Source organism: Lissotriton vulgaris, chromosome 5, assembly GCF_964263255.1.
Source record: "Lissotriton vulgaris chromosome 5, aLisVul1.2, whole genome shotgun sequence".
Lineage (NCBI taxonomy): Eukaryota > Metazoa > Chordata > Amphibia > Caudata > Salamandridae > Lissotriton > Lissotriton vulgaris.
The window spans coordinates 377,248,566-377,275,208 of record NC_141693.1 but is presented as its reverse complement, the minus strand read 5'-3'; the positions used below and the strand labels follow the sequence as shown (position 1 = coordinate 377,275,208).

Below are 26,643 nucleotides of genomic sequence, written 5' to 3'. Positions count from 1 at the left end.
AGAGAAGGTTGATCTGCTGAACAGAAAACAGCTGAAAAGGCAGACAAATAACCCTTAACCATGGCAACTGCACAGCCTTGCTGCGCCAAAGAAATGGCAAAACATAAAATAACCAAAAAATTAGCCTTTAAAGGATGGAATGAATTATTACTACACCACTTAACACATTTAGACCATCTGCCAGCATAAACAGACTTAGTGTAGTGGCTTCTTTATGATAAAATAACATCCACCACATCAGGGGGGCTGAAAAGTAACCCAGATTTCCCCATTCAATCTCCAGGCATGTAGGTCCAGGGTCTGGAGGTGGGGGTTTAAAACCTGCCCCTGCGACTGTGAGAGGAGACCTACCCTGAGAGGGAGACAGAGGGTAGGGCACAGGGAGAGGTCAAGAAGGTCTATATAACACACCCTTCATGGCCAATCCGGATCTATTAAGATAACTTGGGCCCAGTTGAGGCAAATCTTCTTCAGAACCAGAGGAATCAAGGCTATGGGGAGGAACGCGTAAAACAGTTAGGAGCTCCAGTTCAATGGAGATGTGTCCTACAATGCCCAAGTACTGGATACTGGAGGCTGCAGAATGACAGGCAGTGTGCGTTTTCTCGAAAAAGGTCTATCTGAGGAGTCACATAACCGGAAAATGTGCAAATCCACTTCCGGATGGAGATGCCACTCGTAGTCAGCTGAAAAATCAAGACTGTCCTCACCCATGTTGAGAACTCAGGCCAAGTGATTTGCAAACACACATACCTGATGATCCTGAGCCCAGGACCAGAGTCCCAGAGCTGCTCTGCAGACGGGATATAACCCTACTACCCCATGCTTGTTGATGTACCACATTGCAGAAGTATTGTCAGTCAAAACTTGTATTAACTGACCGCAAATGGAGAGTGAAAAGCCTTGAGAGTCAGACATATCACCTACAATTCAGACAGATTGATATGAAACAACTGTTCCTCGGGAGACCTAAGTCCTCTGATCTCCAGATCCCCCAAATGGAGGCATCCGTTATAACTGTGGCCACCGGAGGATGAGGGTGAAATGGCTTCCCTTGAGCTAGACTGCCAGATACACCCCACCACTGAAGTTCCACTGCAGTGTCTCTAGAGTTCTTGATAGACACCTGGAGATCCCAATTGTGTGTGAACCTCTGCCTGTGGCACCACTGGAGGTCCCTCATGGTCAAGCATGCATGGTTGATCAATAGACTGCAGGAGCCTTACAAGACCTTCAGGACTGGAATCATTTTCTCCATTCTGACACATCGGAATAATAGCCTGAATGTCCAGAATACTCTGAGGAGGAGGGAAGGCTCGACTCACGGTAGTGTCCAGTAATGTCCCTATAAACAGGGTGCGCTGGGAGGGCTCTAGGTGATATTTGGGGTTGCTGATGAAAAAACAACCACAGAGTCATCAACCGCAAGTGAGGCAACACCAACTCCTGAGACTTGGCTTTGATGAGCCAATCATCCAGGTAAGGGAATACTGGTTTTCTCAACCTTTTTAGATGAGCTGCGATTACTGCCACCATCTTCATGAGGACTTGCGGTGTGGAAGTAAGACCAAATGGGAGGACCACAAATTAATTGTGTTGAGACCCCACCAAGAAGTCGAGATATTTACTGTGTGACTGAATAGGGATATGAAAGTAAGTATCCTGAAAGTCGATTGAAACCATTCAGTCTTCTTTTTCCAGCACAGAAAGCACCTGAGCCAGGGTCAGCATCTTGAACTTTTCCTGCTTGAGTAACCAGTTAAAAAACCTGAGGTCTAGGATCGGATGCAAACAACTGTCCTTTTTGGAAATCAGGAAATACGGGGAGTAGCATCCCTGATCCCGTTCTTGCTCGGGAGGAATTCCAAGCACCCTTTTGAAATAATCAATGGACTTCCTGATGGAGGAGCTAAGATGGTCCGTGGAAAGAAAATTCTGCTGGGACTGAAAGCGTGTGGGGTAATCCTTAACGGGTAGGGCACACCCTATTTCAACAATATTTTAAACCCACTGATCCAATGTTATTGGCCTCCACTATTGTAAAAACTGGGACATCCGTCCTTCCACCGGTAAAGCACACTCTAAGAAGGGGAAACCAGGGCTGCTTTCCTCCGATGTTGGCAGAGGAGGAAGAGGATGATGAGGAAGATGGGGTAAGGGGAGTGCTCATTGTCTACTGCTCCCACATCCCCTGTAACCTCTATTGAGGGAGTTGGATGGCTGCTGCTGCTGTCGTCCCGAAAAAGATAGCTTCTAGCAATACCCCAGAATCTCTTAAAATGTCTGTAGCCCATGGGCTAAGATTAAAGACCCAAAGAACGAGCTGTCATCTTGCTCTCTTTATACCGCTCCAGGGCAAAATCTGCTTTCGCACCAAACAGCCAAGCCCCGTAAAAGGGCAAATCTTTCAGAGCATACTGTACATTCTGGGAAAAACCCTCAACCATGCGTGCCTTCTGATAGTAATCAAAGTGCCCACTGCCTTAGCCACTGAATCAACAGTATCCTGACCCGAATGTATGACCTGGTGGGCTGCAGCTTGGCCACCTCTCAAAACTTCAGAGAAATACCCCTGAAGATCATTAGACACACAATTGATGGACGGAATGTAGAACAAATCAAAAATTTCACCCCCCAGTCAAGAGATCTGGGCTAAACCCATCATTCTTTTACTCACCATGCCACCCCAGTTCAGACCTGGCCATATGCAAATCAGTCTTGACCCTGTGCGTCATGGGTACAGTCCAGCCCGAACTGCCAAACCAGGTCCTCCCTCGACTGGAAACAAGCATCCTAGGACCGGTTTCGGCCTAATCATCATTAGGCCATTTCGGAACATCTGACTTTGCAGAATTCAACAAAGCATGTATGTAGCGAACCAACAGTGAGGTTGCGTTTGTGGACTTCAGTGTCATGCTGTCTGATGAGAACACCTTTTTACCAACTGTTTCATCTTTTTGGATTCGCTATCTGCTGGTGAAGAAGGAAAAGATCCAGGAGTCAGCCTCAATGAACAAGAACCCTGACAACCAAACTCTCAGGTGTAGGGTGAGAAGACAAAAAGAGCGGTTCCCAGGAGCCGACTTATACCTTCTAGCTATTGGTCTGGAAACAGCAGAGGTCATCATAGGCTTCTGCCAAAAGTCCATAATTCGATCGGTTAGAGCCTCATAAAAATGCACCAAAGGATCAGACGACAATGATGAAGAATGCATCACCTCAGTCAGTAAATTCAAATTAAGCTTTGTAGTAGGAAGATGCAAGTCCAACATTTCTGCAGCCTTCCTTCTAAATGTATAGTAAGAAGTGACTACCGGCGGTGGAAAAGCCTTGGGTGACAATAACTCCCATATTGGAGACGTGTCCAAACTATTTCCCTCTCCAACCCCTTAAAGTCTGGGTCTAGGGAAGGCAAAATCTCACCCTCTCCCACCCGAGAATCCTTTTCGCCAAAGAAATACTGTCCCTCTTCAAGAAGTCTTTGAGCATCTTTTCTTGATCTAAACTGCGACATTAGTAATGGTGCTAAAAGCATCAGCAATGGCATCTGCGATGTCGGTAACTGAACTGGGGAGGTGAGAACTGGCATCAGAGTCGAAGCTTGCAATGTCTGAACGGAACCAGCCAGAGCATGAGAAAGTACAATTGGCGTCATCAACCTCAACTGGTGTAATGGATGAAAAAAGATGGAGTTGTTTTCCCTGGAACAGCCCTTGGGGCTAGTCAGGAAACCTGGGCCATCGGCATGAACAACATAAAAGAAGCCTGTGGGTAAGGCACTGGAAAGCCTCCCAAATAAAATGGCAGAGAACCCATGGGGCCCGCAGGCACGCCAGATGGAGTCATCACTCTATTGAAGATGCCAAACATAGCATTCAAAATGTGGGAATGATCCTCACCTGGATCTGGGAAGGCTGGATAAATCTTCTCCTGTTTAGGCTAAAGTGCCGGATCAAAGACCAGCATTGTATCTTGATTCCCAGGGGAAGTTGGTTGTGGTGCCGAAGCTAAAGGCGATGCCGGGAAAGCCACCAGAGACGGCATTGAAGGGATGTCCTGTCGACCCTCTTCCAAAGCTGGATGTGGAGACACTGATCCAGTGGCCTAACATGGGCCTCTGCAGAGCAGGGGTGCCCAAGCTCCAGGGGGCACCCTAAGCACAGTACTCTGGCCCGAGAGCTCCCGAATAAGTCCAGATGGGGCCTATCCACGTACCTTGCAGGGGGGCCCTCTCAAGTTTTGTTACGCCAGTGCACTGACCTCGGCAACACATCTTTTGAAGAGCGGTGTTGAGAACCCTGGTGCTGCTTCTTCTTACGCTTCTCCCCCTGCGGACCTTAATGAGTGGGGAGACAAGGACTTTTACCTGAAATGAGACTTTCGACGACCTCTTCTCTTGCCTCGCTCTGGCCATGAACTTTGACTCTCTTTTTTTCAGAGCCTTACAATTCATCCTTTGACAAGAGGAGGTGTTGACATCGACCCTAAACACCAAAGACAAACATCATGAGGGTCAGTGATAGACATCTGACCCTCTCAGCTCTTACAGGGTGCGAATCCTGATTTTCGGGGTGGGGGCATCTTTACAAAAAAAGTAACATTTTCAAACAAACGTAGAAAAACTTGACAGCTCCCTAATGGAGAGCTTACAAAAACTGTTACGTGTCAAAGGTGTGGAAAAAATTAAATGGACGTCAGCACGCAGACGGGGTTTCTTATGCCTCCAGTGAAGTCACACGGTGCAGCATGCGAAGCCATATGGATACCAAAGCCCCTGTCGACGCCGCAGTGCTATTGAGAAACATTCCATGGAATGCTGGTGCACGGGCTATTCAAAAGGTGAGAAATCCGCAGGTAGATTATTCAGCTGAAAGATATAATTTGGGGTCTTTTTAACTTTCCCTAAAGCTAATCCATTCAAAAGGGAGGGTGGGCGGGTCAGAAAGGAATCTTCAGGTAGATAAAATATCCACCAGAAACATCATTACCGTAGGTAAGTAACTTTTTCTTCTGTTTGATACTTCTACCTGCAGATTCCTCACCTGTAGAATAGATGTCATAGCAATACATTACCCAAAGGGAGGGTTGACGATGGACAGACAAGGCCATTTTGCAGAATGGACCTCGCAAAGTGTCCATCCCAGTGCATCTTGGAGTCCAGGCAGTAGTGCTTGGTGAAGTTGTGCAAAGACACCCTTGCTGTCACCTTCCATATTAGTGCAATAGGAACCCCCTGGATAGGGCAGCAGTGGTAGACTTTGCCCTGGTTGAATGGAGGTTCTTACTTGGCTAAAGCGTAGCAGGGGAAGAGGATTATCCATCGGTATAGAGTCCTTATTAGCACAGACTTACCTTTTTTGGCACCACAATACCCGACAAAGTGCTCGCCATCCAGTCTAAAGTTCTTGGTGCATTCTAGGTGGTAATTAACCGCTCACCTAGTAGCCTAACAATGCAACCATTCCTCCTATTTGGTAGGATGGGGTGGGAGCATAAAGAGTTCAAAGGGTGCAAAGTCATTCCCCAGACTGGAGGGAAGGTCTGGCCTGAATGGGAGGAGCAGCGGGGATATCTGGAAAAGTGCAGAAGGACCACAAACCACACCCGTCTACATCAAAAGATGAGAATGCACCTAGAACTTGAGGAATCAAGGGTGGGGGAGATGATGCCACTTGTGATTGGCAAAGATAACACCAGTAAAAGATGTCAGCCCTGACATTCAGAGACCCTGCATGGTGATTGGCAGTGAGTCAGATCCCTTGACTGTGTGCCCAAGACCACAGTCTCAATGCTTCCAGGCATCCCCCATGTTTTGTTACGTACCACATCGCTGTTATGTCAAGATTTGAATGGACTGACCTTGGATGGAGGGAAGGAAAGCCTTGAGCGCCAGCTGAATTGCCTGCAGTTCCAGCAGGATGATGTGAAGAACCCACTCTTCTAGCGACCAGATGCCTCTTATCGCCAGATCATCTAGATGGTCTCCCCACCCCATGGTAGAGAAATCCGTCACTAACGTATAGGAGGGGGAGTGAAGTCCATTCCATGACTGCACGGAGGAGGAGCTGCCTGGGTCAAGTCGACTAACTCTGTCTCTTAGGATGAAAATTCTGTGGGAGATTGAGAGCATTCGGAAGACTTACCTTTAAAGTGTGTCTTCGATTTCCTATGTTTCTTCTTTTTCTTGCCCACTGAGGAGGAGGACGGAGACCTAGAGAGATTTATCAACAGTTTGCGGTGTCAATGTTCTTCTCTGGCCCTGACAAAGAAGAGCTTAGCTTCCTGCTCTTTTAAAGCCTTATTGTGTATGCTGAGGAAAGCAGATCAGGACTGGAACTAAAGACTGAGTGGGGGGGCGCTAGAGGGCGCACTGCGGAATGGCCGCACTGTCGTGAGGCTCCCGCCGCCCGGAGCTATTATCCGCCTAGGGATCCTGATTACCATCGCTGCGCCCTGATCTGACCCTATAGATCTACTGGGATATCGACTGACCACCCACGGTCCAACTCCTGGGCCATTCGGAGGTTGCTGGCCGAAGTTACGAGGATCCCAAGTTTCCCCGACTTGCGCTCTGGAGGTCTGGTGTCCCTTGGTCCGGCGTCATCGTTCATGCCAGTCCGTGGCTCTGCACGTGGGGTGTAGGCCCTGCTCTGCCCCTCTCCACCGGGCCCGCTCGCTGGCCGGGCAGGCTGTTTGGTTCTTCCTTGCCATTGGACTGATTTCTTGGCTCCTACATCTGCCTGCCCAGATATCATTGCTCACGGAGTCACGGCGGATCTCCTTCTTGTCGTCTGGGGGATCGCCCCTTTGATCTGGGAGCGGAGACGGCCATCTTCTCGTCGTTGGGAGTGGCGGGGCGCGCTGGCCTGCTCGTGCCCCCACGGTTCGGGTTTTTTGGCCGTACCCTTTGTCCGACCTACATCCTGACTCCTATTTGCTCTGGTCCCCCACTGCACTACTAGCGCTCCATTATGGGGAAGCCGGACACTAAACAATCCAAGTTGTCCTTTGACTCTGGAGGAGCTAGGCGGGGGACGCGTTTGCTCCATGATGCTGGGACTTCGCGATCCCCCCCCCGACTGTCGCTGATAGTGTCCCGCAGCCACCACCACCGGACTTTACCCAGATGATGCAGGAGATGAGGCAGGGGTTTGCCACGATAGTGGACAAGGTGGACAAAATATCGTCGCGCATGGATGCGGTCGTCCAGAAGCTGGACGTGCATGAGGAGCGCTTGACGGCGGCGGAACAGCGCATTTCGGACCACGGCGACACGGCAGCCACCCATACCACCCAACTGGCGAGAATGGACAATATCTTGCGTGTAATTGCCGCTAAGAATGAGGAGTTGGAGGCGAGGAGTAGGCGCAACAACGTTCGCATTGTAGGTGTGCCGGAGTCCACAAATGTGGGCAAAATGGAAACTTATGTGGAGAGGCTACTGGTGGGCGCCATTGGGGCGGAAGCGTTCTCATCCCAGTTCATCGTTGAGAGAGCGCATCGGTCACTGGGATCTCGGCCGGCCTCTGGGGCCGCACCGCGCCCCATCATCGCGCGCCTTTAAACTATCGTGACCGGGACGCTGCCCGCACTAATAGGGCCCTCTCCTTCGATGGGGTGTCTTTCACCATGTACCCCGACTTCACGCCGATGGTGCAGGACCAGCGCCGTAAGTTCCTGGGGGTAAAAAAGAAACTTCGGGATCTACAAGTGGACTACGCCTTGCTGTACCCTGCCAAACTTAGAGTGACGCACCAGGCTAAGCAACATTTTTTCACCAACCCACAGCACGCTGAGGATTTTGCGAAGCGCCTCCAGCGCGAGCGAGCGGCTGCAGATCGGAGAGGCGATCGAGACCCTGAAGATGAACATTCGGCGGCTGAGGAGGAGGTCGCCTGATTGTGGTGACTTTGGTCTTTGTGTCTCTTTTTACTGGTTTTTGGAACATTCTGGACGTTTGCCTTTTACACTGACTTCTACTGCCTTCCTTTTCCATATTTGTGGCCTAACTGTTGTCCGCTTTTACTTTTGTTGGTGCGGGGGTCATGTCTTTACTGAGGTGCGAGTGTACGTATTGTTTCTTGGGGTCAGTGTGGAACCGCAGGATGGTGCTATCTAGTGTCGCGCTCTGGGCACCCACCCCCCCCGCACTGCGCCTGGGGCCGTTTGATATTCGTTGGCTCGGACACTGGCGTGGTGTGAGGGAGTGGTATCGTGCACCTCTAGAAGGTTCCCCGGAGGGTGTGCCCCACTTGTACCTTTGTTGAAGCTGGCCACACTTGCTTGCCCAGGACTCAAGGCTCAGTATATGGGTTGCTGCTGTTGTCTGTGTGCACGGGCGCGGTTTCTTGCCCGCTGCCTCGGCTGGTCCATTTATCTATTTGGCGGCGTTGATCCTGGGGCCCGTGTCCCCGTCCGCTATGGGCCCGGTTGGAACGGCCGCCATCTTAGGCAGCCGCGTGGCGGAGAGCGCTTTGCACGAGGAACACGTGTGCGAGTTGTGGGCCGTATAAGCTGGATTGGCAGCGTGCTGTGCGCAGTATGTTCTGAGTGCTTGTTGCATGGATGGTTCAGCTGGGGGGGGGTTGTTATGGTTTTGGTTGCTTGGTTTGGAGATGGCTGGGGAGTGTGTGGAGTGTGTGCGGGGGGACGACTGCGCCCTAGGGTGTGGACCTGTCGCTGGCTGTTGCTGGTAGTTGGATGCTCTGTATTTGCTTATTGGGTCCTTTGGGGCCCGGAAACTGGATAATGTCGACTGCTGTTATAGATCAGATATCGATTTTGTCCTGGAATGTACGGGGACTTAATGATGCCAGGAAATGTCGTAGTGTGATCCAGTATCTAGACAGGCATGCTATTCATGTTGCTCTCCTCCAAGAGAAGCATCTGCGTCCCGCTCCTTCCCCCAGTTTTGGTGGGAGGTGGGCTGCGGCCAGGAGGTTTGCTTCCTATTCTTCTTATGCTCGCGGGGTTGTCATCCTTGTTAAAAGATCGCTCGCATTTCAAGAACTGGGATCTGTGGGGGATCCTGAGGGGCGCTATGTGCTACTGTGGGGGCGGCTTGGGCAAAACACTGTACTGTTTGTTAATTGCTATGCTCCTAATGTCGATACGCCAATCTTTTTTGTCACATTGTGGGGTCATGTTCTTGCTGTGGATGCCACTTTCATTGTGTGGGGGGGGGGGATTTCAATTTTGCATTTCATGCCCAGTCGGACAGATCGGAAGGGAGTCCTCAGTATAATGTGCAGGCTAGAGAAGTATTGCGTGGGATTGTGGAGGAGGCTGGGTTGGTCGACAGCTGGAGGTACGCCCACCCTGCCACCAAGGAGGGCACTCATTACACTACACATGCTCGTTCATGGGCGAGACTGGACTATGTGTTTCTCTCTAGAGGGTTGGTAGCTGGCCTACGGGAGGCTGCACATCTGGCTCGGACGTATTCGGATCACTGTCCGGTGAAGGTTGCCCTATCCGTCCCCGGGCTGCAAAGGCCGCGCCCGCCTTGGCGCCTTTTTCCGACTGCTTTGCTTGACCCGGTGTTCAAGGAGGAGCTTGGTGAGGAGGTAGAGGCGTTCTTCCCTAGAAACAAGGGCTCTGTGGACAGCGTTGAGGTTATATGGGAGGCGTTCAAGGTTACGATCCGGGGAGTCACTATTTCTAAGAGTTGTGGAGTGCTTAGACTGATTGTTCGGACCCTCGAGGGCTTGGAAGCTGACTTGCGAGACTTAGAACGTAGGATGCAGGTTGACTCTGATCCCGATCTTCTGGCACAGTTCCGTACTAAACTCTCCGAGTATGAGGAGGAGGCTGCTAGAGAGGCTAAGCATAGGGGAAAGTACTGGACGGCGAGGCGATACTGTGAAGGGGAGCGGCCCGGTAAGGTCCTCGCTGCCCTTACTAGACATCCAAGGCATGGATCGGACGTGTTGGAATTGGTGTCGCCGGATGGCACTCGCTGTCGGGACGCTTCGGAGATTCAGCGTACTTTTATTGACCATTACGCACACCTTTACACGACGCAGCAGACTGGTGAGACCCGGTATGGCGGATTTCTTGATGAGCTGGCACTCTGTTGGTTATCGGATGATCATCGAGCGTTCTTAGGCAGGCCCCTAGAGGTGGAGGAGGTCAGGAATGCCATCATGTCTCTGTCTAATGGGAAGGCCGCCGGTCTGGACGGCCTTCCTGCTGAATTTTATAAGTGCTACGTGGACACCATGGCCCCTGTTCTCCGTGAGGTTTTTGAGGAGTCCCTGGAGGAGGGGCGTCTGCCGTGCTCCATGCGGGAGGTCGCCATTACGTCGCTGCTCAAGCCGGGGAAGGATCCGTTGGATGTGGGCTCCTATAGGCCCCTCTCATTGCTCAACTGCGATGTCAAAATTCTCGCGAAAGTCTTGGCAGTAAGACTTGCCGAGCTCATGCCCGTTATTGTGTTACCTGATCAGTCGGGATTTGTGCCCGGCCGTGCTACCTCCCACAATCTTCGCACCTTGTTTTCGCTTGTGTCGACCATCGCTCCTGCTATCCCGGTTGCCGCCATCTTTCTTGATGCCACTAAGGCGTTTGACTCCGTTGAGTGGGGCTATCTTATTGATGTTCTTTGTCGGATGGGCTTCCCCAGGATCTTCATCTCATGGGTTAAGCTCTTATATACTGATCCGATGGCGAGGGTGGTGGTGAATGGGGTGCTGTCCCCCTCGTTCCCTCTTACGAGAGGGACCCGACAGGGATGCCCCCTCTCGCCCCTCTTGTTTGCCATTGCCATTGAGCCGCTGGCCTGCGGGATTCGTCAGTTTCACCAGCAGAGCGTCTTTAATTGTCTTCAGCGGCAGGTCGGTATTTCTTTATACGCTGACGATGTTACACTCTATGTTAAAGACCCTGAGAACAACCTTAATTCGCTCTTACGAGAGTTGGTCGCTTTTGGGGGTGTCTCCGGTGTCCATATCAACTGGCGGAAGTCTCAACTTTTCCCCCTCACTGCTGCTGTAGCTAGGTTTCCCCTTGATTACCCTCTGGAATGGTGTGATTCGGAGCTGCGGTATCTTGGCATTGTCGTTTCCTTGGATAGAGAAGAATTGGTTCGGCTTAATTATGGTGTAGCTATTACTAAACTTGCAGATGATGTCACTAGGTGGATGTCCTTGCCTCTCTCCATGGCCGGTAGGGCGTCCCTTATCAAGATGGTAGTTTTGCCCTGCTTTCTTTATCTCTTTCAAAACCTTCCGTATTATCCTGGTGCTTATTTTTTTCGCAGACTTCGATCCGAACTCATACGATTGTTCTGGGGGGGCAAGCAGCCGCGGGTGGCTTGGGCTACCCTTACGTTGCCCTATGCTGATGGCGGATTTGACGTTCCTGACTTTGAGCTTTATTATCTTAGTGCTCAGATGCATTACGCTTATCACTGGATGCGCCCCACGCCGTTTATGCCCCAAATTGCTGCTGAACATTGGGTTGCCCACCCACTCCCACTGGAGGGGATGGTGTTGGGCAAGGTGTCAGATGTGGAAACGCCTCGCACGACGGTGACGTGCACGGTGGATGCTTGGAAACGGGTGGCTCAATTGCTGGGCGTCTCCTTTCTTTATTCGCCGGCCTTGCCTCTGTCTTATCATCCTGATTTGTCTCTGTTGTTGGAAACGGGGTTTCAGCGAATGTGTAGGCGGCTCGGTATCCTCACGTGGGGTGACTTGTTTCATGAAGGTGCCTTCCGTACGCAGGCTCATTTCTTCGGAGCGGCTGCTTGCTCCCCTTTGGAGCTGTTCTACTTTATCCGCTTGCGGCAGGGCATGCGTGCTCTGCTACCAGATTTCCCTTCGGAGCCTGGGGTTACCCTCCCCCTCCACGTGCTGTTGATATCAGATGGGCGACACCTGGTGTCGAAATTATACGGGGCTATTCGCAGACAGCGTTCGGTCCCGGCCAATCGGGTGCGCGAGCAGTGGGTTGCTGAGTTGGGAGCCACTATTACCGACGAGCAATGGAAGTACTGCTGTGGGCTCACGGCCAATGTTTCCTCCAGTTGTCGCCTTAAAATTATCCACTACAAATTTGTTCAGAGGTATTATTATACCCCGGCGAGGAAACTTCGGTTTCATTTAGCGGAGGACGACAGGTGCGCTAGGTGTCGGGCGGAAGGCGCTGACTTTCTGCACTTGGCTTGGAGTTGTGCGGGGGTGCTGGAATATTGGACTCAGGTCCATGAAGCCCTGCAGATTATGGCGGAGGATGGGGTGGCCTTTGACCCCTTAGTGATGTTGCTGGGCTACTCTAAGGACGTGCCTGCCTCTCACCGTAGATTTGTTGACGTGGCCCTGCTGCTGGCTAAGCGTAGGGTTGCTTGTTGCTGGGGTCGTGGCAGGGTACCGCGCTTCCAGGATTGGGTGACTGACCTCATATACTGTCAGGATCAATATAATATCTACTCTGAATTGATGCCTGTCAGATGCAGACCGAAGGACTTTTGGAGTCCGCTCCAGGTGTACCTCCTAACCAGAGCTGTGCAGGATTCTGATTCTGAACTTGGGGACCGTGTAGGGGTTGGGTGACGGCAGCATGGTAGGCTGGGATTTTATTTTACACCTGCTGATCCTCAAGTATCGGGGGAGAGGCTGGGCTGTCTCCTTTACATGCGAGCTTCCGTGGGCTGTAGTTCCCCTTATGACAAGTGGATGGTTAGGAATTGAGATCGTATCCCTGTCAGGTTCCTTTTTTTTTTTTTTGTGTGGCCCTTCTACCTGAGTCTCCTTTGTTTTATTTGATATGCGCTAACAGAGTGTGTCCATACTGTATTGTCTTATTAGCTTGCCTGAACATGCTGGATCATTGCTTTCTTATTTGCACTGTACATTTCGATGTGGCTTTATGTATTGACTGATATGCTGCCCTGTACTTACTTCTATCTCATTTTTTGATTCTGACGTACCATTGTGATGGCCATATGTGACTGTATGTATTGTGTATGCACTTCCCTTGTCCCTGCTTGTCTCCAAATAAAGGTTTAAAAAAAAAAAAAAACTAAAGACTGAGTGGATGGTGGTCCGAAATGGACCTCTGTCCCTGCCAATCCCTACAAGGTTTGAACCCTGATTTCTTGGGACGAGAGATATGCGTCGAAGGTGTGGAAAAAGGAAACTGATGTTGTTGCGCCAAGGTCGGTGCTTTATGGCCTCAGTGGCGGCGTCAACCGAAATTGGCGCCCTCTACTATCAACTTGAGTGTTTGAAGTTTTCCAGATCCAGTCTGACACCTGGAATTATTCTACAGATGAGGAATCTGAAGGTAGAAGTATCCCTCAGGAACATGCTGTTCATTCAGACAAATACATGTGGTCATTGCTACTTAATACTCCAGAAACCCCCCCAAGTTAAAATTCAGACTGACTAGAACATTATTTGCCAAGTACATTTTCAAGTCATGCAATGCCCATTTTTTGCCTAAAGATGAAACATTTGTTTTTGCTTCTAATATCGCATTTTGCTTCAATATAGTTCTGCACAAACACTCTGATTGGTAATAAACGTGCATTTTACAAATTAAATCAAACAACATGTTTGATTTACAGAAGTATGACTTGCATCTGAAATCTTGCTTTCATGCAAGAAACTGTATACATTATATAATGAAATTCATCCTCAACAAGGAAGGTCTCGTTAAGTGATGTTTTTTGTACAACTAGACAGTATTGCAAAGGCCTTCCTTGTTGTACAGTCCGAGGCTTCCTGGCATCTTTGAAGGACACTTCCTTCATTCAGTCTTGTAATACATACCTTAATGTGTCTAGAAAGCATTGCACTTGTTTTCCATTGTGATTCGGCGTCCTTTCCCTTTTCAAATCCCAAAGTAGACGGACACTGATAAAAAATTCAAAAATGTGAACAGTACGGATTAAGGTTTATAAATGACAATTTAGAAATGCATGGACTGTTGCACAATGTTAACGCTATGTGCAAAAAACATCTTCTTAAGAGCATACATTTACCACAATGAGATAAATCAGACCATAACTTTAAATAACCATGTTATTTTCCATGAATTCTAAAACGATCCGGAGTTCTGTCGTGCTTGTTTTTGCAAACTGCATTATATTTGATTTTTACAACCTTTAAAACACATCAATATTATTACATTAAATGCAGAATTAAAAGGTTCAATGTATCCATATAAAACTATCTTTATTACGTAATACAATGTGCTTAATATTTATCAATTTATAATTTAAAGAAGCATGCACAAAGCGATTTTAGGAAGAGCATTTTTGTCTTGCTGATAACTTTAGTGCTGTTTGATGAATCTTCAAAAAACCTTCGGACCAAAAAGGTCATCTACCCTACCTGAAAAGTTTCAGGGTGATCCATCAAGCGGGGTTCAAGAAAAAGGGAGGTCCAAAATGCAATTTTCCAATGCAATTTGCATAAGGAATTTTGAATAGTGCTACAGCCAAAATGGCTGAACAGAATTACACCAAATTTTGCAGAAAGCTAGATCTTTACCCGGAAAGAAAACTTTTTGAGATTTCATGTAAATCCATTAAGTAGTGTTCGGTAAATTAAGTTTAAAAAGTGGACCTGAGGCCAAACTCCACAACACATGGCCAGAGGCTGTGCAGGTTGGGGTTTAGCTGCTTATGTGCGGAACAAGTGCAGGCCCTGTGGCCAACACCCCGGCATTCATTGTCAAAGGCAGTGCATGGCGGGGAATTTGGCCAGAGGCGTGGGAGGGGGGGGAGGGGGGGGGGTTGAGTGCAAGGCCCGGCGGCAGGCCATATGTGCAGGTGGAGGTGGAGGGGGGTTGGCATTGTTAAGTATGGTAATAAAATCTTACTCTATGTGAAAAAGAAAAAACCTAGATTCACTGACTAAAGAGACATTATAGTTAAGTGAAAATGTCAGTTAAAACTTAACAGTTTAAAATAAAAAACAACAAAAAAAGCACTGAAATTCACCAGCGATAGTTAACTCAAATAACTTGCGACCTTCCCATTCACTGCTCATGACCTCACATATTGCAACATTCATGACGTTTTATGACATCATTGATGAAATCACTAATCACAACTGAAATTACATATTTGATGACATCACTGTGCCTGGCATAAGTTACAGTTACTTGCGTTAACTATGGGTGGTGAATTCCAGTGTTTTTTTGTTTAACATGTTACTTTTTAACTGACATTTTTTCCTAAGAATGAGGTGTGTGTGTGTGTGTGTGTGTGTGTGTGTGTGTGTGTGTGTGTGTGTGTGTGTGTGTGTGTGTGTGTGTGTGTGTGTGCGAGTGTGTGTGTGTGTGTGTGTGTGTGTCAACAGGGGTGTAGAAAGAGGCAGGAAAGGTGTAGAAAGAGGGAACAGGGGTGCAGAAAGAGGCAAGAGAGGTGCAGAAAGAGAAAAGAGGGGTGCAAGAAAAAGCAACAGAGGAACTGAAAGAGGCAAGTGAGGTGGAGAAAGGGGCAAGAGATCTGCAGAAAAACCATGAGAGGTGCTGAAAGAGGCGTGAAGGGTGCAGAAAGAGGCCCGAAGGGTGCAGAAAGAGGGAACAGAGGTGCAGAAAGAGGCAAGCAAGGTGTAGAAAGAGAAAAGAGGGGTGCATCAAGAGGCAAGAGATCTGCAGAAAAAAGCAACAGAGGTGCTGAAACAGGCAAGTGAGGTGCAGAAAGAGGCAACAGGTCTGCAGAAAAAAGAAACAGAGGTGCGTGCTGAAAGAGACAAGTCAGCTGCAGAAAGAAACAAGAGAGGTGCAGAAAGATGCAACAGAAGTGCAGAATGAAGCATCAGATGCGCAGAAAGAGGCAAGATGGGTACAGAAAGAGGAGAGAGAAGTGCACAAAGAAGCAACAGAGGCACAGAAGGAGGCACGTGGGTTTTAGAAAGAATGAAGGGAAGTGCAGAAAGAAGCAAGGGAAGTGCAAAAAGAAGAAACAGAGGTACAAAAAGAGGCAAGAGTGGTACAGAAAGATGGAAGAAAGGTGCAGAAACAGGCAAGAGAGGTGCAGAAAGAGGCAAGAGAATTGCTGAAAGAACCAACAGAGGTGTGGAAAGAAGCAAGAAAAGTGAGATGCAGACACAGGCAAGACCTGTAAAGAAAGAGGAAAGACGAGTGCGGAAAGAGACAACAGGAGTGCAGAAAGAAGCATGTAAAGTGTAGAATGTAGCAACAGGGGTGCAGAAAGAGGTATGAGAAATGCAGAAAGAAGCAACAGAGGTGCAGGAGGTAAGAGAACTGCAAGAGAGTTGCAGAAACAGACAAAAGAGGTACAGAAAGAGGAAACGGAGGTGCAGACAAAAGTAAGAAAGGTGCATAAAGAGGGAAGAGGGGTGCAGAAAAAGGCAAGAGGGATGCAGAAATTTGGAACAGAGGTGTAGAATGAGGCCAGAGCAGTGCAGAAAGAACCAACAGAGGTGCAGAAAGAGGCAAGAGGAGGGCAGAAAAGGGTAGGAGAGGTGCACAAAGAGGCAAGAAGGATACAGAAAGAGGCAGGAGGGGTGCAGAAAGAGGAAGAGAACTGCAGAGAAAAGCACCAGAGGTGCTGAAAGAGGCACGAAGGGTGCAGAAAGAGACAAGACGTGTGAAGAAAGAAGGAACAGAGGTACAGAAAGAGGCAAGAGTGGTGCAGAAAGAGGGAAGAGATGTGTAGAAAGAGGCAAGAGAGTTGCACAAAGAGGGAAGAGGGGTGCAGAAAGAGGCAAAAGGGGTGCAGAAAGAAGCGAGTGAGGTGCAGAAAGAGGCAAGAGAGGTGCAGAAATAGAGGCAAGAGAACTGCAGAAAGAGGCAAGTGAGGTGCAGAAAGAAGAAAGATAAGTGCAGAAAGAAGCAACAGAAGTGCAGAAGGAGGGAAGAGGGGTGGAGAGAGAGCCAAGAGGGGTGAAGAAAGAAGCAAGACAGGTGGAGAAAGAAACAAAAGAAGTGCAGAAAGAAGGAACAGAGGTGCAGAAAGAGGCAAAATGGGTGCAGAAAGAAATTAGAGGGGTACAGAAAAAGGCAAGAGCGGTACAGAAAGAGGGAATAAGGGTGCAAAAAGAGGCAAGACGGGTACAGGAGGTAGCAAATGAGGTGCAGAAAGAGGCAACAGACGTACAGAACAAGGCAAAAGAGGTGCAGAAAGTAAAAGAGATTTGCAGAAAGAGGAAATAGAAGTGCAGGAAAAGAAAGAAATGTGCCGAAAGAAGCAACAGAAATGCAGAAAGAGGCAAGAGAGGTACAGAAGGAAGCAAGAGTGGCTTGCACACCATTAGTACCAATTTAACACCCACATTTACCAATAATTAACAGGTGACCATTCTAGGTTTGCAAAGGGCCTTCCGCCACACTGTAACACTTGTCACTGCATTTTTGGTAACGTTTGAGCTTGAAATAAGGCTTTTTTTGTTCAAATCTGCAGATTATGGAGCAGATGATGAATTATGTGGCTAAGGCAGAAAATGTATAGTTGTGCAAAAGTCGGTGAAGCCAAACAGTCGCATAATTCCAGTGGCCCTGCTCATACCTATGACTAGGTCCACAAGTGCTCCTCAGTAATTCCTTCTTTTTTTGTCTCACTGAGTTCATAGTTGAGCTTCTATGAAAACGAAGACTACCATAACACATAATAAGTCTCCATAACACATAATTCCAATACACTAAATACCACATACTTTCTATCCTCATTTCACTGCACAACATACTACGTAATTCCACTACACACAATGTACATCCACTCCACTCCAAAAAACACTAGTAAAAAACGTTTACATTTACAACGTCAATAGGGCTAATTCTCGCAAATGCGAAACCTATTACATTGCAAACACTTCTTTAACTAGTAGTCGCGTTTGCAGAGTGGTGGAGAAAGAGTGCTGGGCGTCCGAACAGCGCTCAGGAATTCCGCGGTGTAGGACTTACAGGAGGTACCAGGAGGGCCCCCAAAGTCCCTCAGGAGTAAATTGGACTACATCCCCCATCCAGGAGTCTGCCAAGAGACATGTTTGCAGAGTGGCGCAGAAAGGGGGACATGGCCTCCGAAGATGTCTTAGCAATCCCACGGTGTGGGACTTACTGGAGGTAACAAGAGGGGTAGTTGGCCCCCATGGACATCCTAAAAAGGGGCATGGCCTTCGACCACCTCTCTGCAATCCAGCTGTGTGGGGCTTACTGGAGGTACCTGGTGGGCTAGTTGGCCCCGGGGCATGGCCTCCTTTTTTCATACATATTTATAGGGAAGGGGGGCCGCGTGCCTCCTTCCCTGGGCTACTATTGGCCTCGGGACCCCATCCCCGGACTTGGCCATTTTAAATATATATATTTAAGGAGAGGGGCTGCGCAGCCCCCCTCCACAGGCCAATTTTGGCCCTAGGGAACCCCTTCCCCTGGGGCTGGGCCTCTTTTAAAAAATATATTTATAGGGAAGGGCCGTATGGCCCCCTTCCCTGGACCACTATTGGCCCCGGGGACCCCATATCCCAGGGCTTGGCCATTTTATATATATATTTAAGGAGGGGGGCCACGCGGCCCGCTCCTCAGGCCGATTTCGGCCCGGGAACCCCATTCCCTGGGGCCCAGCCATTTATTACTTCGAAAATAAAGGAAGGGAATCGCGTGGCCCCCCTCCAGGGCCCCTTCTGGCCCCAGGGAACCCATCCCCGGGGTCGGCCCTCAGTGTTGGGGACCGTGGGGGGAGCCCCAATGCCCCCACAGTCGCTGCCGGCTCCCCGCCACCTGCGGGAGCCGGCATTGCTTTTGGGCAAGGGGAGCTGCTAACATGCAGATGGGAGCCGTGCTGTCACCCCTGGATATTGCAGGAGCCGGCCCTGGGGGCTGGCGGTCACCAGGGCCATTCTAGGGCTCCAGGAAGGGTGCGCGCGCCCCCCCCCCCCCACAGCATTTTCAAAGCCCCAGGGAGGTGCTGATCTGCAACAGACCCCCGCCCTTTATTCAAAATTGCCCCGGGGAGGTGGTGAGCCCTGTGGCAGTGTGGCGAGGGGCAGGAGGCCCCCCCCACACTTATTTATATGAATTTAAACCCCGGGGAGCTGGTGGTCTCCGGGACTTGGGGGGTGCGAGGCCTTCCCACGCATAATTAGGAATGCCCCGGAGAGGTGGCGGTCCCCAGGGCTGTGGGGTCCCCACGGGCCCCCACACCATAATTAAGAATTGCCTTAGGGGCCTGGCCCACCCAGGGGCTTGAAATAAACAAAGCACTGGAGGCCGTGCTTCGTTTTTTTATATAATTTCGGCCAGATTCGTGCACCATTCAGCAGTTCGGGCTGCAGCTGTGTCTGAATGTCCTATGGAAATTAACTTGGGGAAATTGCGTTTAGGGAACCACCTTTTTTCTCGGCCCCGCTTGACAAATCACCCCAAACCTTTCAAGACAGGAGCTGACCTGAGTGAACCATTAGTTTTGAAAATGTTGCGAAGATTCAGCAAACGGCGCCAAAGAAATTGGCTAATAACAAACACTTTTTGAACAGAAACGAGGTCCTAGCTATAACTACCTACTGACAACCGCCAGTAGGTAATATATAAATATATGTATATATAATATATGTATATATAAATATATATATATATATATATATATATATATATATATATATATATATATATATATATGGATATACTAGAAAGTGCAGCAACAAACATTCCAAGAATCAATACAGCGAATGACCTAAAAACCATATCAATGGCCAGATATTATACTATGCTAGTGATATTGATCAAGGATTTGAAATATCAATATCATGTGTCAGTTTTGAGGAGTTCCCGCCAGTGTCTCCAGTTGCTTCTAAAGAGGCCTCTGTGTCGGACACACAAAATCCTTTTTGGATCAGCCCTCATGCATCCTAAACAGAAAATAAAGCAGTGTACTCCTGGAAGATCTTTCAAAGCTGAGAACCAAAGTCTTCTAGATGCTCCAGTGTGTAAGATAACTTCCACTGAAAAACCTTCCGACTGAATTATGAAAGGGGAAAACATGCTCCGTACTTTCTAAAGAACCATTAAAGCACATCTCTTCTCTTATTCATACTGCTCTCTTGAACTATGTAATTCCCTTGATTCGCTGACAAGCACTATAAATCGAGGTTGAAATACATTCACTTGCTTGCTGATTCACTCACGAGCCTTACAGGATGCCCATAGAATATTTTAAAGCTAATTTATGATAGATCAGTAGTTAAAACAGCAGACTATCTAGGGTATTCCTAATGGGAGTTACGGATTGCTACTATCATATTATTGTCCTAGTAGGTCATACTATTTTTCTACTGCTGCTCTGTTTGAAGAGAATTTGTCTTTTAATGGTTTCTCTTAAGCTATGGTTAGAGGACCATTTGGAGGATTGCTCCCTATCAATAGAAGTACCTCTGAGAGGGGACAGGGATCCTTTGCAGGTTCCCGGAGGGGTCCAAGCCTGAAATAACCTGGATTCCCACTCCATGGTCGCCTTCGAGAGCATAGAGATACATAAGCACAAGCATAAGGGACGTAGTGAGGCCTCAGACACCACATTCAGGGGTATGGTGATCTGACAGGAAGACAGAAATCTTTGACAGGGCTTGAACCCAAGACCTAGGAGGGTTACATCTGACCCAGTCTGCTGATGAAGCAATGTTAAAAGTAAGGAATTTGGTAAAAACGTAGAGCTCCAGAACCACGAAGGCACAAAAAAACAGTAAGTGACAAACAAGCCAGGCAGTGCTGCATATGAAATCTGGTGTTGTCATCTGCGTCTGCATTTGGTGTGGTGCATAGCACCACACCAAATGTTCCAAAACCAGTCTGGGGCCTGAAATGTTCCTAATGTGAAAAATTTGCAGGAAGAAATAGCCATCAGAATGAGTTTCTTGTAAGTAAGGCTAGTAATAATGAACAAAAAATATGCTTTAGTACAAAGTTGAAGCAAGAGGCTTGCATCTGTCATAAGAACAACAGGGTCCACAACGATAATCTCTTAGCTAAATTCATGCCAGTAGGGAGATTGGTGACGTTCAGCCACACAAATTGTGGTGCGAATAGGAACCACATGGTCTTGATATGGAAATTAAAGACTTAAGAATACTTTTTTAAGGGTTTTGTAGATGGTAGCATTCACTCAAAGAGGTATGGGCCTAAAAATTACCTCCGACCTACAAAGAGAAATCAGCCAGAGAAAGGGCAGTTGAAAGGGCAACATTTTTTGAACAGCCACGTTTTGTTAACTCTTTCTTGAATTTGCAATAATTTCTAATCTGCTTAAGTATAAAGGCACAGAGTTTCATTCCTGCACGTCTATCACAGAGGAAACACGGGCAGCAAATATTTTACGGAAAACTTTAAGAACAGTGAGAAAAAAATTGATCTGTGACCTAAGAAGCTGTGACAATTGATACACATGAAAACTAGCACCCAATGCAGAACACACAGAAGAAATAATAGTGCTATGTATCAAACACAGGGACTGAAAGAGAATGCAAGCTTTCACTGGCAGCCAGAAGAAAAGCCAAATCTGGTGTCATGGTCTCTTACATTCAGGCGAACTACGACTCGGCTACATAATTCCATATGAATTGGAGTCTGTGAAGCAAATAATTTGGAAGCCCCAAGTAGATGGAATTACTATAGTCGTGGCGCGAGGAAATAAAGTAATTTATAATGTGAACCTTAGGAGAAAAGGCAAATGGATATGAAATATGCTTCAATGAGCGAAGTGTGCAGACGAGCCAAAGGGAAAACTGATTTGCATGCAGTATAGATTGCATTCAAAGCGACCAAACAGCTTAGCTAGGTGTTCCTCTTGGATGATGGTTAAAACGGTACTATTTTCCAATACTCCTAAAAAAACAAGGGTTCAAAGTTAATACAGTCATTACGACGTTTCAGGTATGATTTTGTGCAATACAGAAGACTCCCAGAGACCTAAAGTAACCCACAGACTGTGGAAGTTCCTCGCGCTCCTTGTAGTCAAGAACATGGAGGAATAAGAGAATGTCCACGTCATGTAAGACTCCTGCCACATAAGCCACGACTTCTCTAAAATACTCGAACAACCAACACCAGGATGAAAGTAAGTGCTGTACACTGAAAAATTAAACTAGTAATGCAAAGCGTCAAAGAGACTTTCAGAATGTGTCATAATATTGTGCACTTATCCACAACCATTACAGACAGGGTCCTCCTTCTGACCCCAAAAACTTTTTTATGTTTATGAAAAATGATGCAAAATGACATATATGCTTTCAGTTACAAGAATCTTTCAAAACGGCTTTGCATTACGTATGTGACAAAGCATGAGCTGCGCCCTTAAAAGTGAAAACATTTGAATAAATGAAAATACCATAACCTCAATGTCAGAATCTTTTAATTTCAGAAGACTGCCAGGCAAACCCTAATCTTTAAGAGTCATGTTCGCCCTCGCTTGTTGAAAGGAATTCATGAGAAATATAGTAAGGCAAGTTACTATGGCATTGCACTGTTTTTTGGACCAGCTCATTTATATTAGGACGATTATCTTACTTAAAAGCAAAATAGTGTGACACACAGGCACCAATCGCCATGGGCAATTAAGTACAAGTCTCTTTCGGGTCTTTTAAATTTTGCAGTAGATCCCCTTTTAAAGTATTTATAACCTAAATGTTCAAATCACACCAACACAAACACAGCATACACTTAAATATGAACTGCTGCTATAAAACTTTGATCATTCTTTATTTCTAAGATAATCAATATCAGAATCACAACTACCTTAATACTAATCCCTGTCCTCCTTGATGTCCTCACTTACCTCTTCAATATATAATTTCGTATCTTTCACCACTGTCTCCAGCAAATACCATACTGAGCTCATTCCTATTACTAAAGGTGCACAGCACACTGGGAGCCCTTTTAGGTTTATTCTGTCATCAGCCAAAAAACCTCTCACCCCCACTCCTCTCCTGTGAATCTCTCCTGTCTCCGTTGGTTAACATGTCTCTTTGGACAGACACTACCATCCATGCTTGATGTCACCCGTGCTAGTATACACCCAGTCACCATGCTCCTTTCCCAGCGCTCTTCTTCTCTAATACTCTCAAGTGCCTACTAAGCTCACTAACAATCTCCCCTCAATAACCTACTAGATCACCTCGATTCGTACTAAAAACTCTCCGCTGGCAGTTCAGTTGTATATTATTAGCTTCACCTCCTCAGCTCACCAAAATCCCCAATCCACCTTGCAAATTCCAGTTGATTTTCGTCTGCTTTTGGCATTGGCAATCATTAAATCTGATGAATAACCTTCCTTATTTCAGAGTTCCCAACACTATCCGCAATTGGTTCTCATGTTCACTGTCCAACCCCTGATTTTCAGGTTCATAGCTCTCATGCCAAACATCAGCCGCCCACCTTCAAGCACGAGTGGCTCAAAGTTCAATCCTGAGTCTGCTACTTTTCTTGTTGTAGATCTCCTTGGGGAGTGTCATTATGTCCACTTTCACTTTCTTATCACCTCTACTCTAGTCACACCCAAATTGGCGAATACATTCCTTCACTACCTCAAATTTCCATTCATCTCAATGTCACTGCCATCAAGCAAAGAGCAGCATTAGGCTGCATTGTGTTCAGAGTTCCTAAATAGAAATCATCCACATTCCTCCCTATCAATTCCACTCTTTTCTTTAGTGCTGCCACCTTCTCTCCCTCCTTCAATGTCAGAAACCGGGGCAAGTCGACTAACACATGCAACATTACCACTTCATCACAAATTGTCACTGCAGCAGGTTGCCAGGTATTAAACGGAAAATAGATTTTCTGCCCCTCACTTTTTTTTAACACTACTAAATTCCTCACTATAACACAGTGTTAGCCGGAGTTCCAAACTATGCTATTGCCTATGGATACAATTTGCTACCAGTGTTTTCTTCTCTCTTCCACAACATCCCACCAGCTCCCTCACCTCATAAGGCTGTGTGGATATTTGCAAGCAACAAAGCCTGATTTAACCCCTTGTGTGCTGATGACAGAACCGCTCCGTCATCAGCTGCGGTGGCGCTGTGCTGATGACGGAGCGGTTCCGTCATGGCCCGCCCGCCGCTCATGCGCGGCACGAATTCCGCGCCTGCGCTGAGCGTTCTATTGAGCGGGAGGGGCCATGACGGAACCGCTCCGTCATAAGCACAGCGCAACCGACGCTGGTGACGGAGCGGTTCCGTCACCAGCATGCGCCCGCCGCTTTTCCGCCCCGCCCCCTTAGCATTGCGGCGGAATAGCCGCCGCAGTGAAGGGGTTGAGCTTCACTCTATGCTTTATAAAGTTATTCACGGTTTTACCCTTACACTACGGTTGAGATCATTTCAAGATTAATCCCCTCACCATCCCTAAACTAGCCTCTTTTACTTTCTGCTTAATCTCACTTCAATCTATGCCTCTACTTGGCCTCATCACACAAACGCCCAGTCTTAATAGCAGGGACATACTCCTCTACAACATCTCTTAAGACTGCTGTGAAAATAGACCTACTTAAGCTAGATTCCTAATGGAACACTTAAACTCATTTATAAAACCCATTCAATCTCCTTTGTAGATTTGAAATGTATAAATTGCCTACAATGAACTGTATATTTTATTGATGCTGTTTCGTCTCTTCACCCTCACCACAGTCTTCTACAATGACTTATATTCCTGTTCACCACAAAAGTAGAATTGAAGTATGTGCTACCACAATTAACAGTGTCATGAAAGATCATTTCTTTAAAAAAATAAAAAAAAGACTTTGCTCTTTGTCTATCAAAAAAAATATGAATAAATAAATAAATAAGATAGCACTTTTTTACACCGGTAGCCAAATTATTATGAAAACAAAGGGTTGTTTTCATAATGTTATATGACTAGACTGTTATTCCTTATCCAATTCCGTAGTTTAAAACTGATGCACTGAAAAGGAAGCAAGTGTAAGATCTTATACCTGTGCCATGACCATTTGATCTATCGCAAAAGTCTGGAATTTAAATGGTACATGAACAGTTTCTTTAGGCCGCAGGTATAGTTGAGGCGTCTGCATGTCTGCCTGGTAGTGGAACATGTCCTCTTCCAAAGCGGTGATGGTATTTGTGAGGTCTTTGAAGTGTTTCCATTCCCGCGTGTCCAGAATAATACTAAAGACACAAAAAATGAATCTTGTTATCTCAGTGACTGGTTTTGTCTATGCACCGACTTAACTACAATTACCCACCAATAAATTAGCTCTGTACAATACTATCTGTGGTGATGGAGTCGAAATACATTTTGTTCAAACTACATCCTCCTGTCAAGGACAATGCTGCTTTTCTTTAAGTATCCCCATAGCTTAGAATCATCACAACAAGTAGGGCTAAGAACTTAGCGAGGAAAGCTCAAAAGAAAAACTCCAATCACTAAGGATCTGACAAAGTAACTGCTGGGAACTTCAAGCCTGTAAACAAATAAATAAGGTAGGGTTTACATGGTAATGTCACCATTATCATGGATGTTAGTTTTAGAGAGACATAACCAGATTATTTGGCGTCCTGCTAACCACGATCCAACTCACTACATGCATGCTTATTCTCAAGAAGGCTTGAGAACATACTTTGGAAATCAAAGCAACGAACACTGCGACACCAAGCTGTATACATTTGTGTAATTTAACCCGGCGTGGGCATCACTGTTTGAACATGATGGTTAACTGTCCAGTAACCCATTCATTCCTCCGTTGCACGCAACCTTAGAGTTTTCATAGGCCTTTACCTCTCCTTTCTAGACAGGTCTTGTCTACTGAAAAATCCTGCTGACCACGCTGTGACATTTCAGTCAGTACCCACTGGCAAAGTCTGCACAGGAATCCGAACTGCTACCTATGATTTAATGCAGTGAACTACTCAACATACAGAAGCAATCATGCAAGGCAGGCACAATATGAAAATGGTGACTAGGCTCTTTCCTTTCTTACAGGTGAAAAGCAAACACAGTCAGCTGAGATTACTGCCCAACACACGACATACGCCACTGCAGCACTTTAATTATTATTATTTTTTTTAAACCCTGCTGAGTGCCTTGCATTCTTTTGTTCATTGCCTGGGTCCTGACTTCACTAAATGAACATGCCAACTAACCTGTACCTACCTCTTTGTGTAGTGTACGGATTACCTTCCCAACGGCTTACTGTCTCTAACGTGTCTGTCTTTTTCTACACACCTTATCTTTTTATGAATAGTGTTGCCTACATCAGGTGGATATTAAAATATATGTATTCCTATTTAAACTTTCCAATGCAAATCATCTATTTCAGAAGCGGATTCTTTGCCGACTTTATCAAAGTTCTTTTCTCTGCACTCAATTCTAATGACATCTTTCCCTTTCTCTGGTACAAAGTCTGCTGTCTGCATACTCTTATACCATCACCTCTTCACTTCCTTTCTCAATTTAAATGACTTCCTCGCCTTAAACTTTAGGCTGGCTCCCTCGCCGCCGCTTTCACAAGAAGCTATTAAATTGTACTAATGCATCACTTTAAAGGTTTTCCAATTGGCTTTTCCTTTTCAGCCTTCTGTGCTTTCTCTTTGCTCTTCCAGCTGGCCTGTGCGCCATTTCACGCCATTAGTGCTTCTAACGGTGCCAATATGATGAAACCTTTTACTTACCCTTTCCATCCCTCGTCTTCTATTTCTGACTTTTGAACAGGCAGGAGCTACCACT

At 47.0% G+C, this 26,643-nt stretch overlaps 1 protein-coding gene across 1 annotated transcript in view; it reads right to left on the bottom strand.

The window, feature by feature from the left end:
- Positions 1-26,643, bottom strand: part of NPHP4 (nephrocystin 4) — a 1,007,060-nt gene that overhangs the window by 201,766 nt on the left and 778,651 nt on the right. The window contains exons 22-23 of the mRNA XM_086921734.1: positions 24,896-25,085; positions 13,776-13,859 (exon numbers count right to left, since the gene is read on the bottom strand). Coding sequence (XP_086777860.1) covers positions 13,776-13,859; positions 24,896-25,085 — 274 coding nt within the window. The remainder of the gene's footprint in view (positions 1-13,775; positions 13,860-24,895; positions 25,086-26,643) is intronic.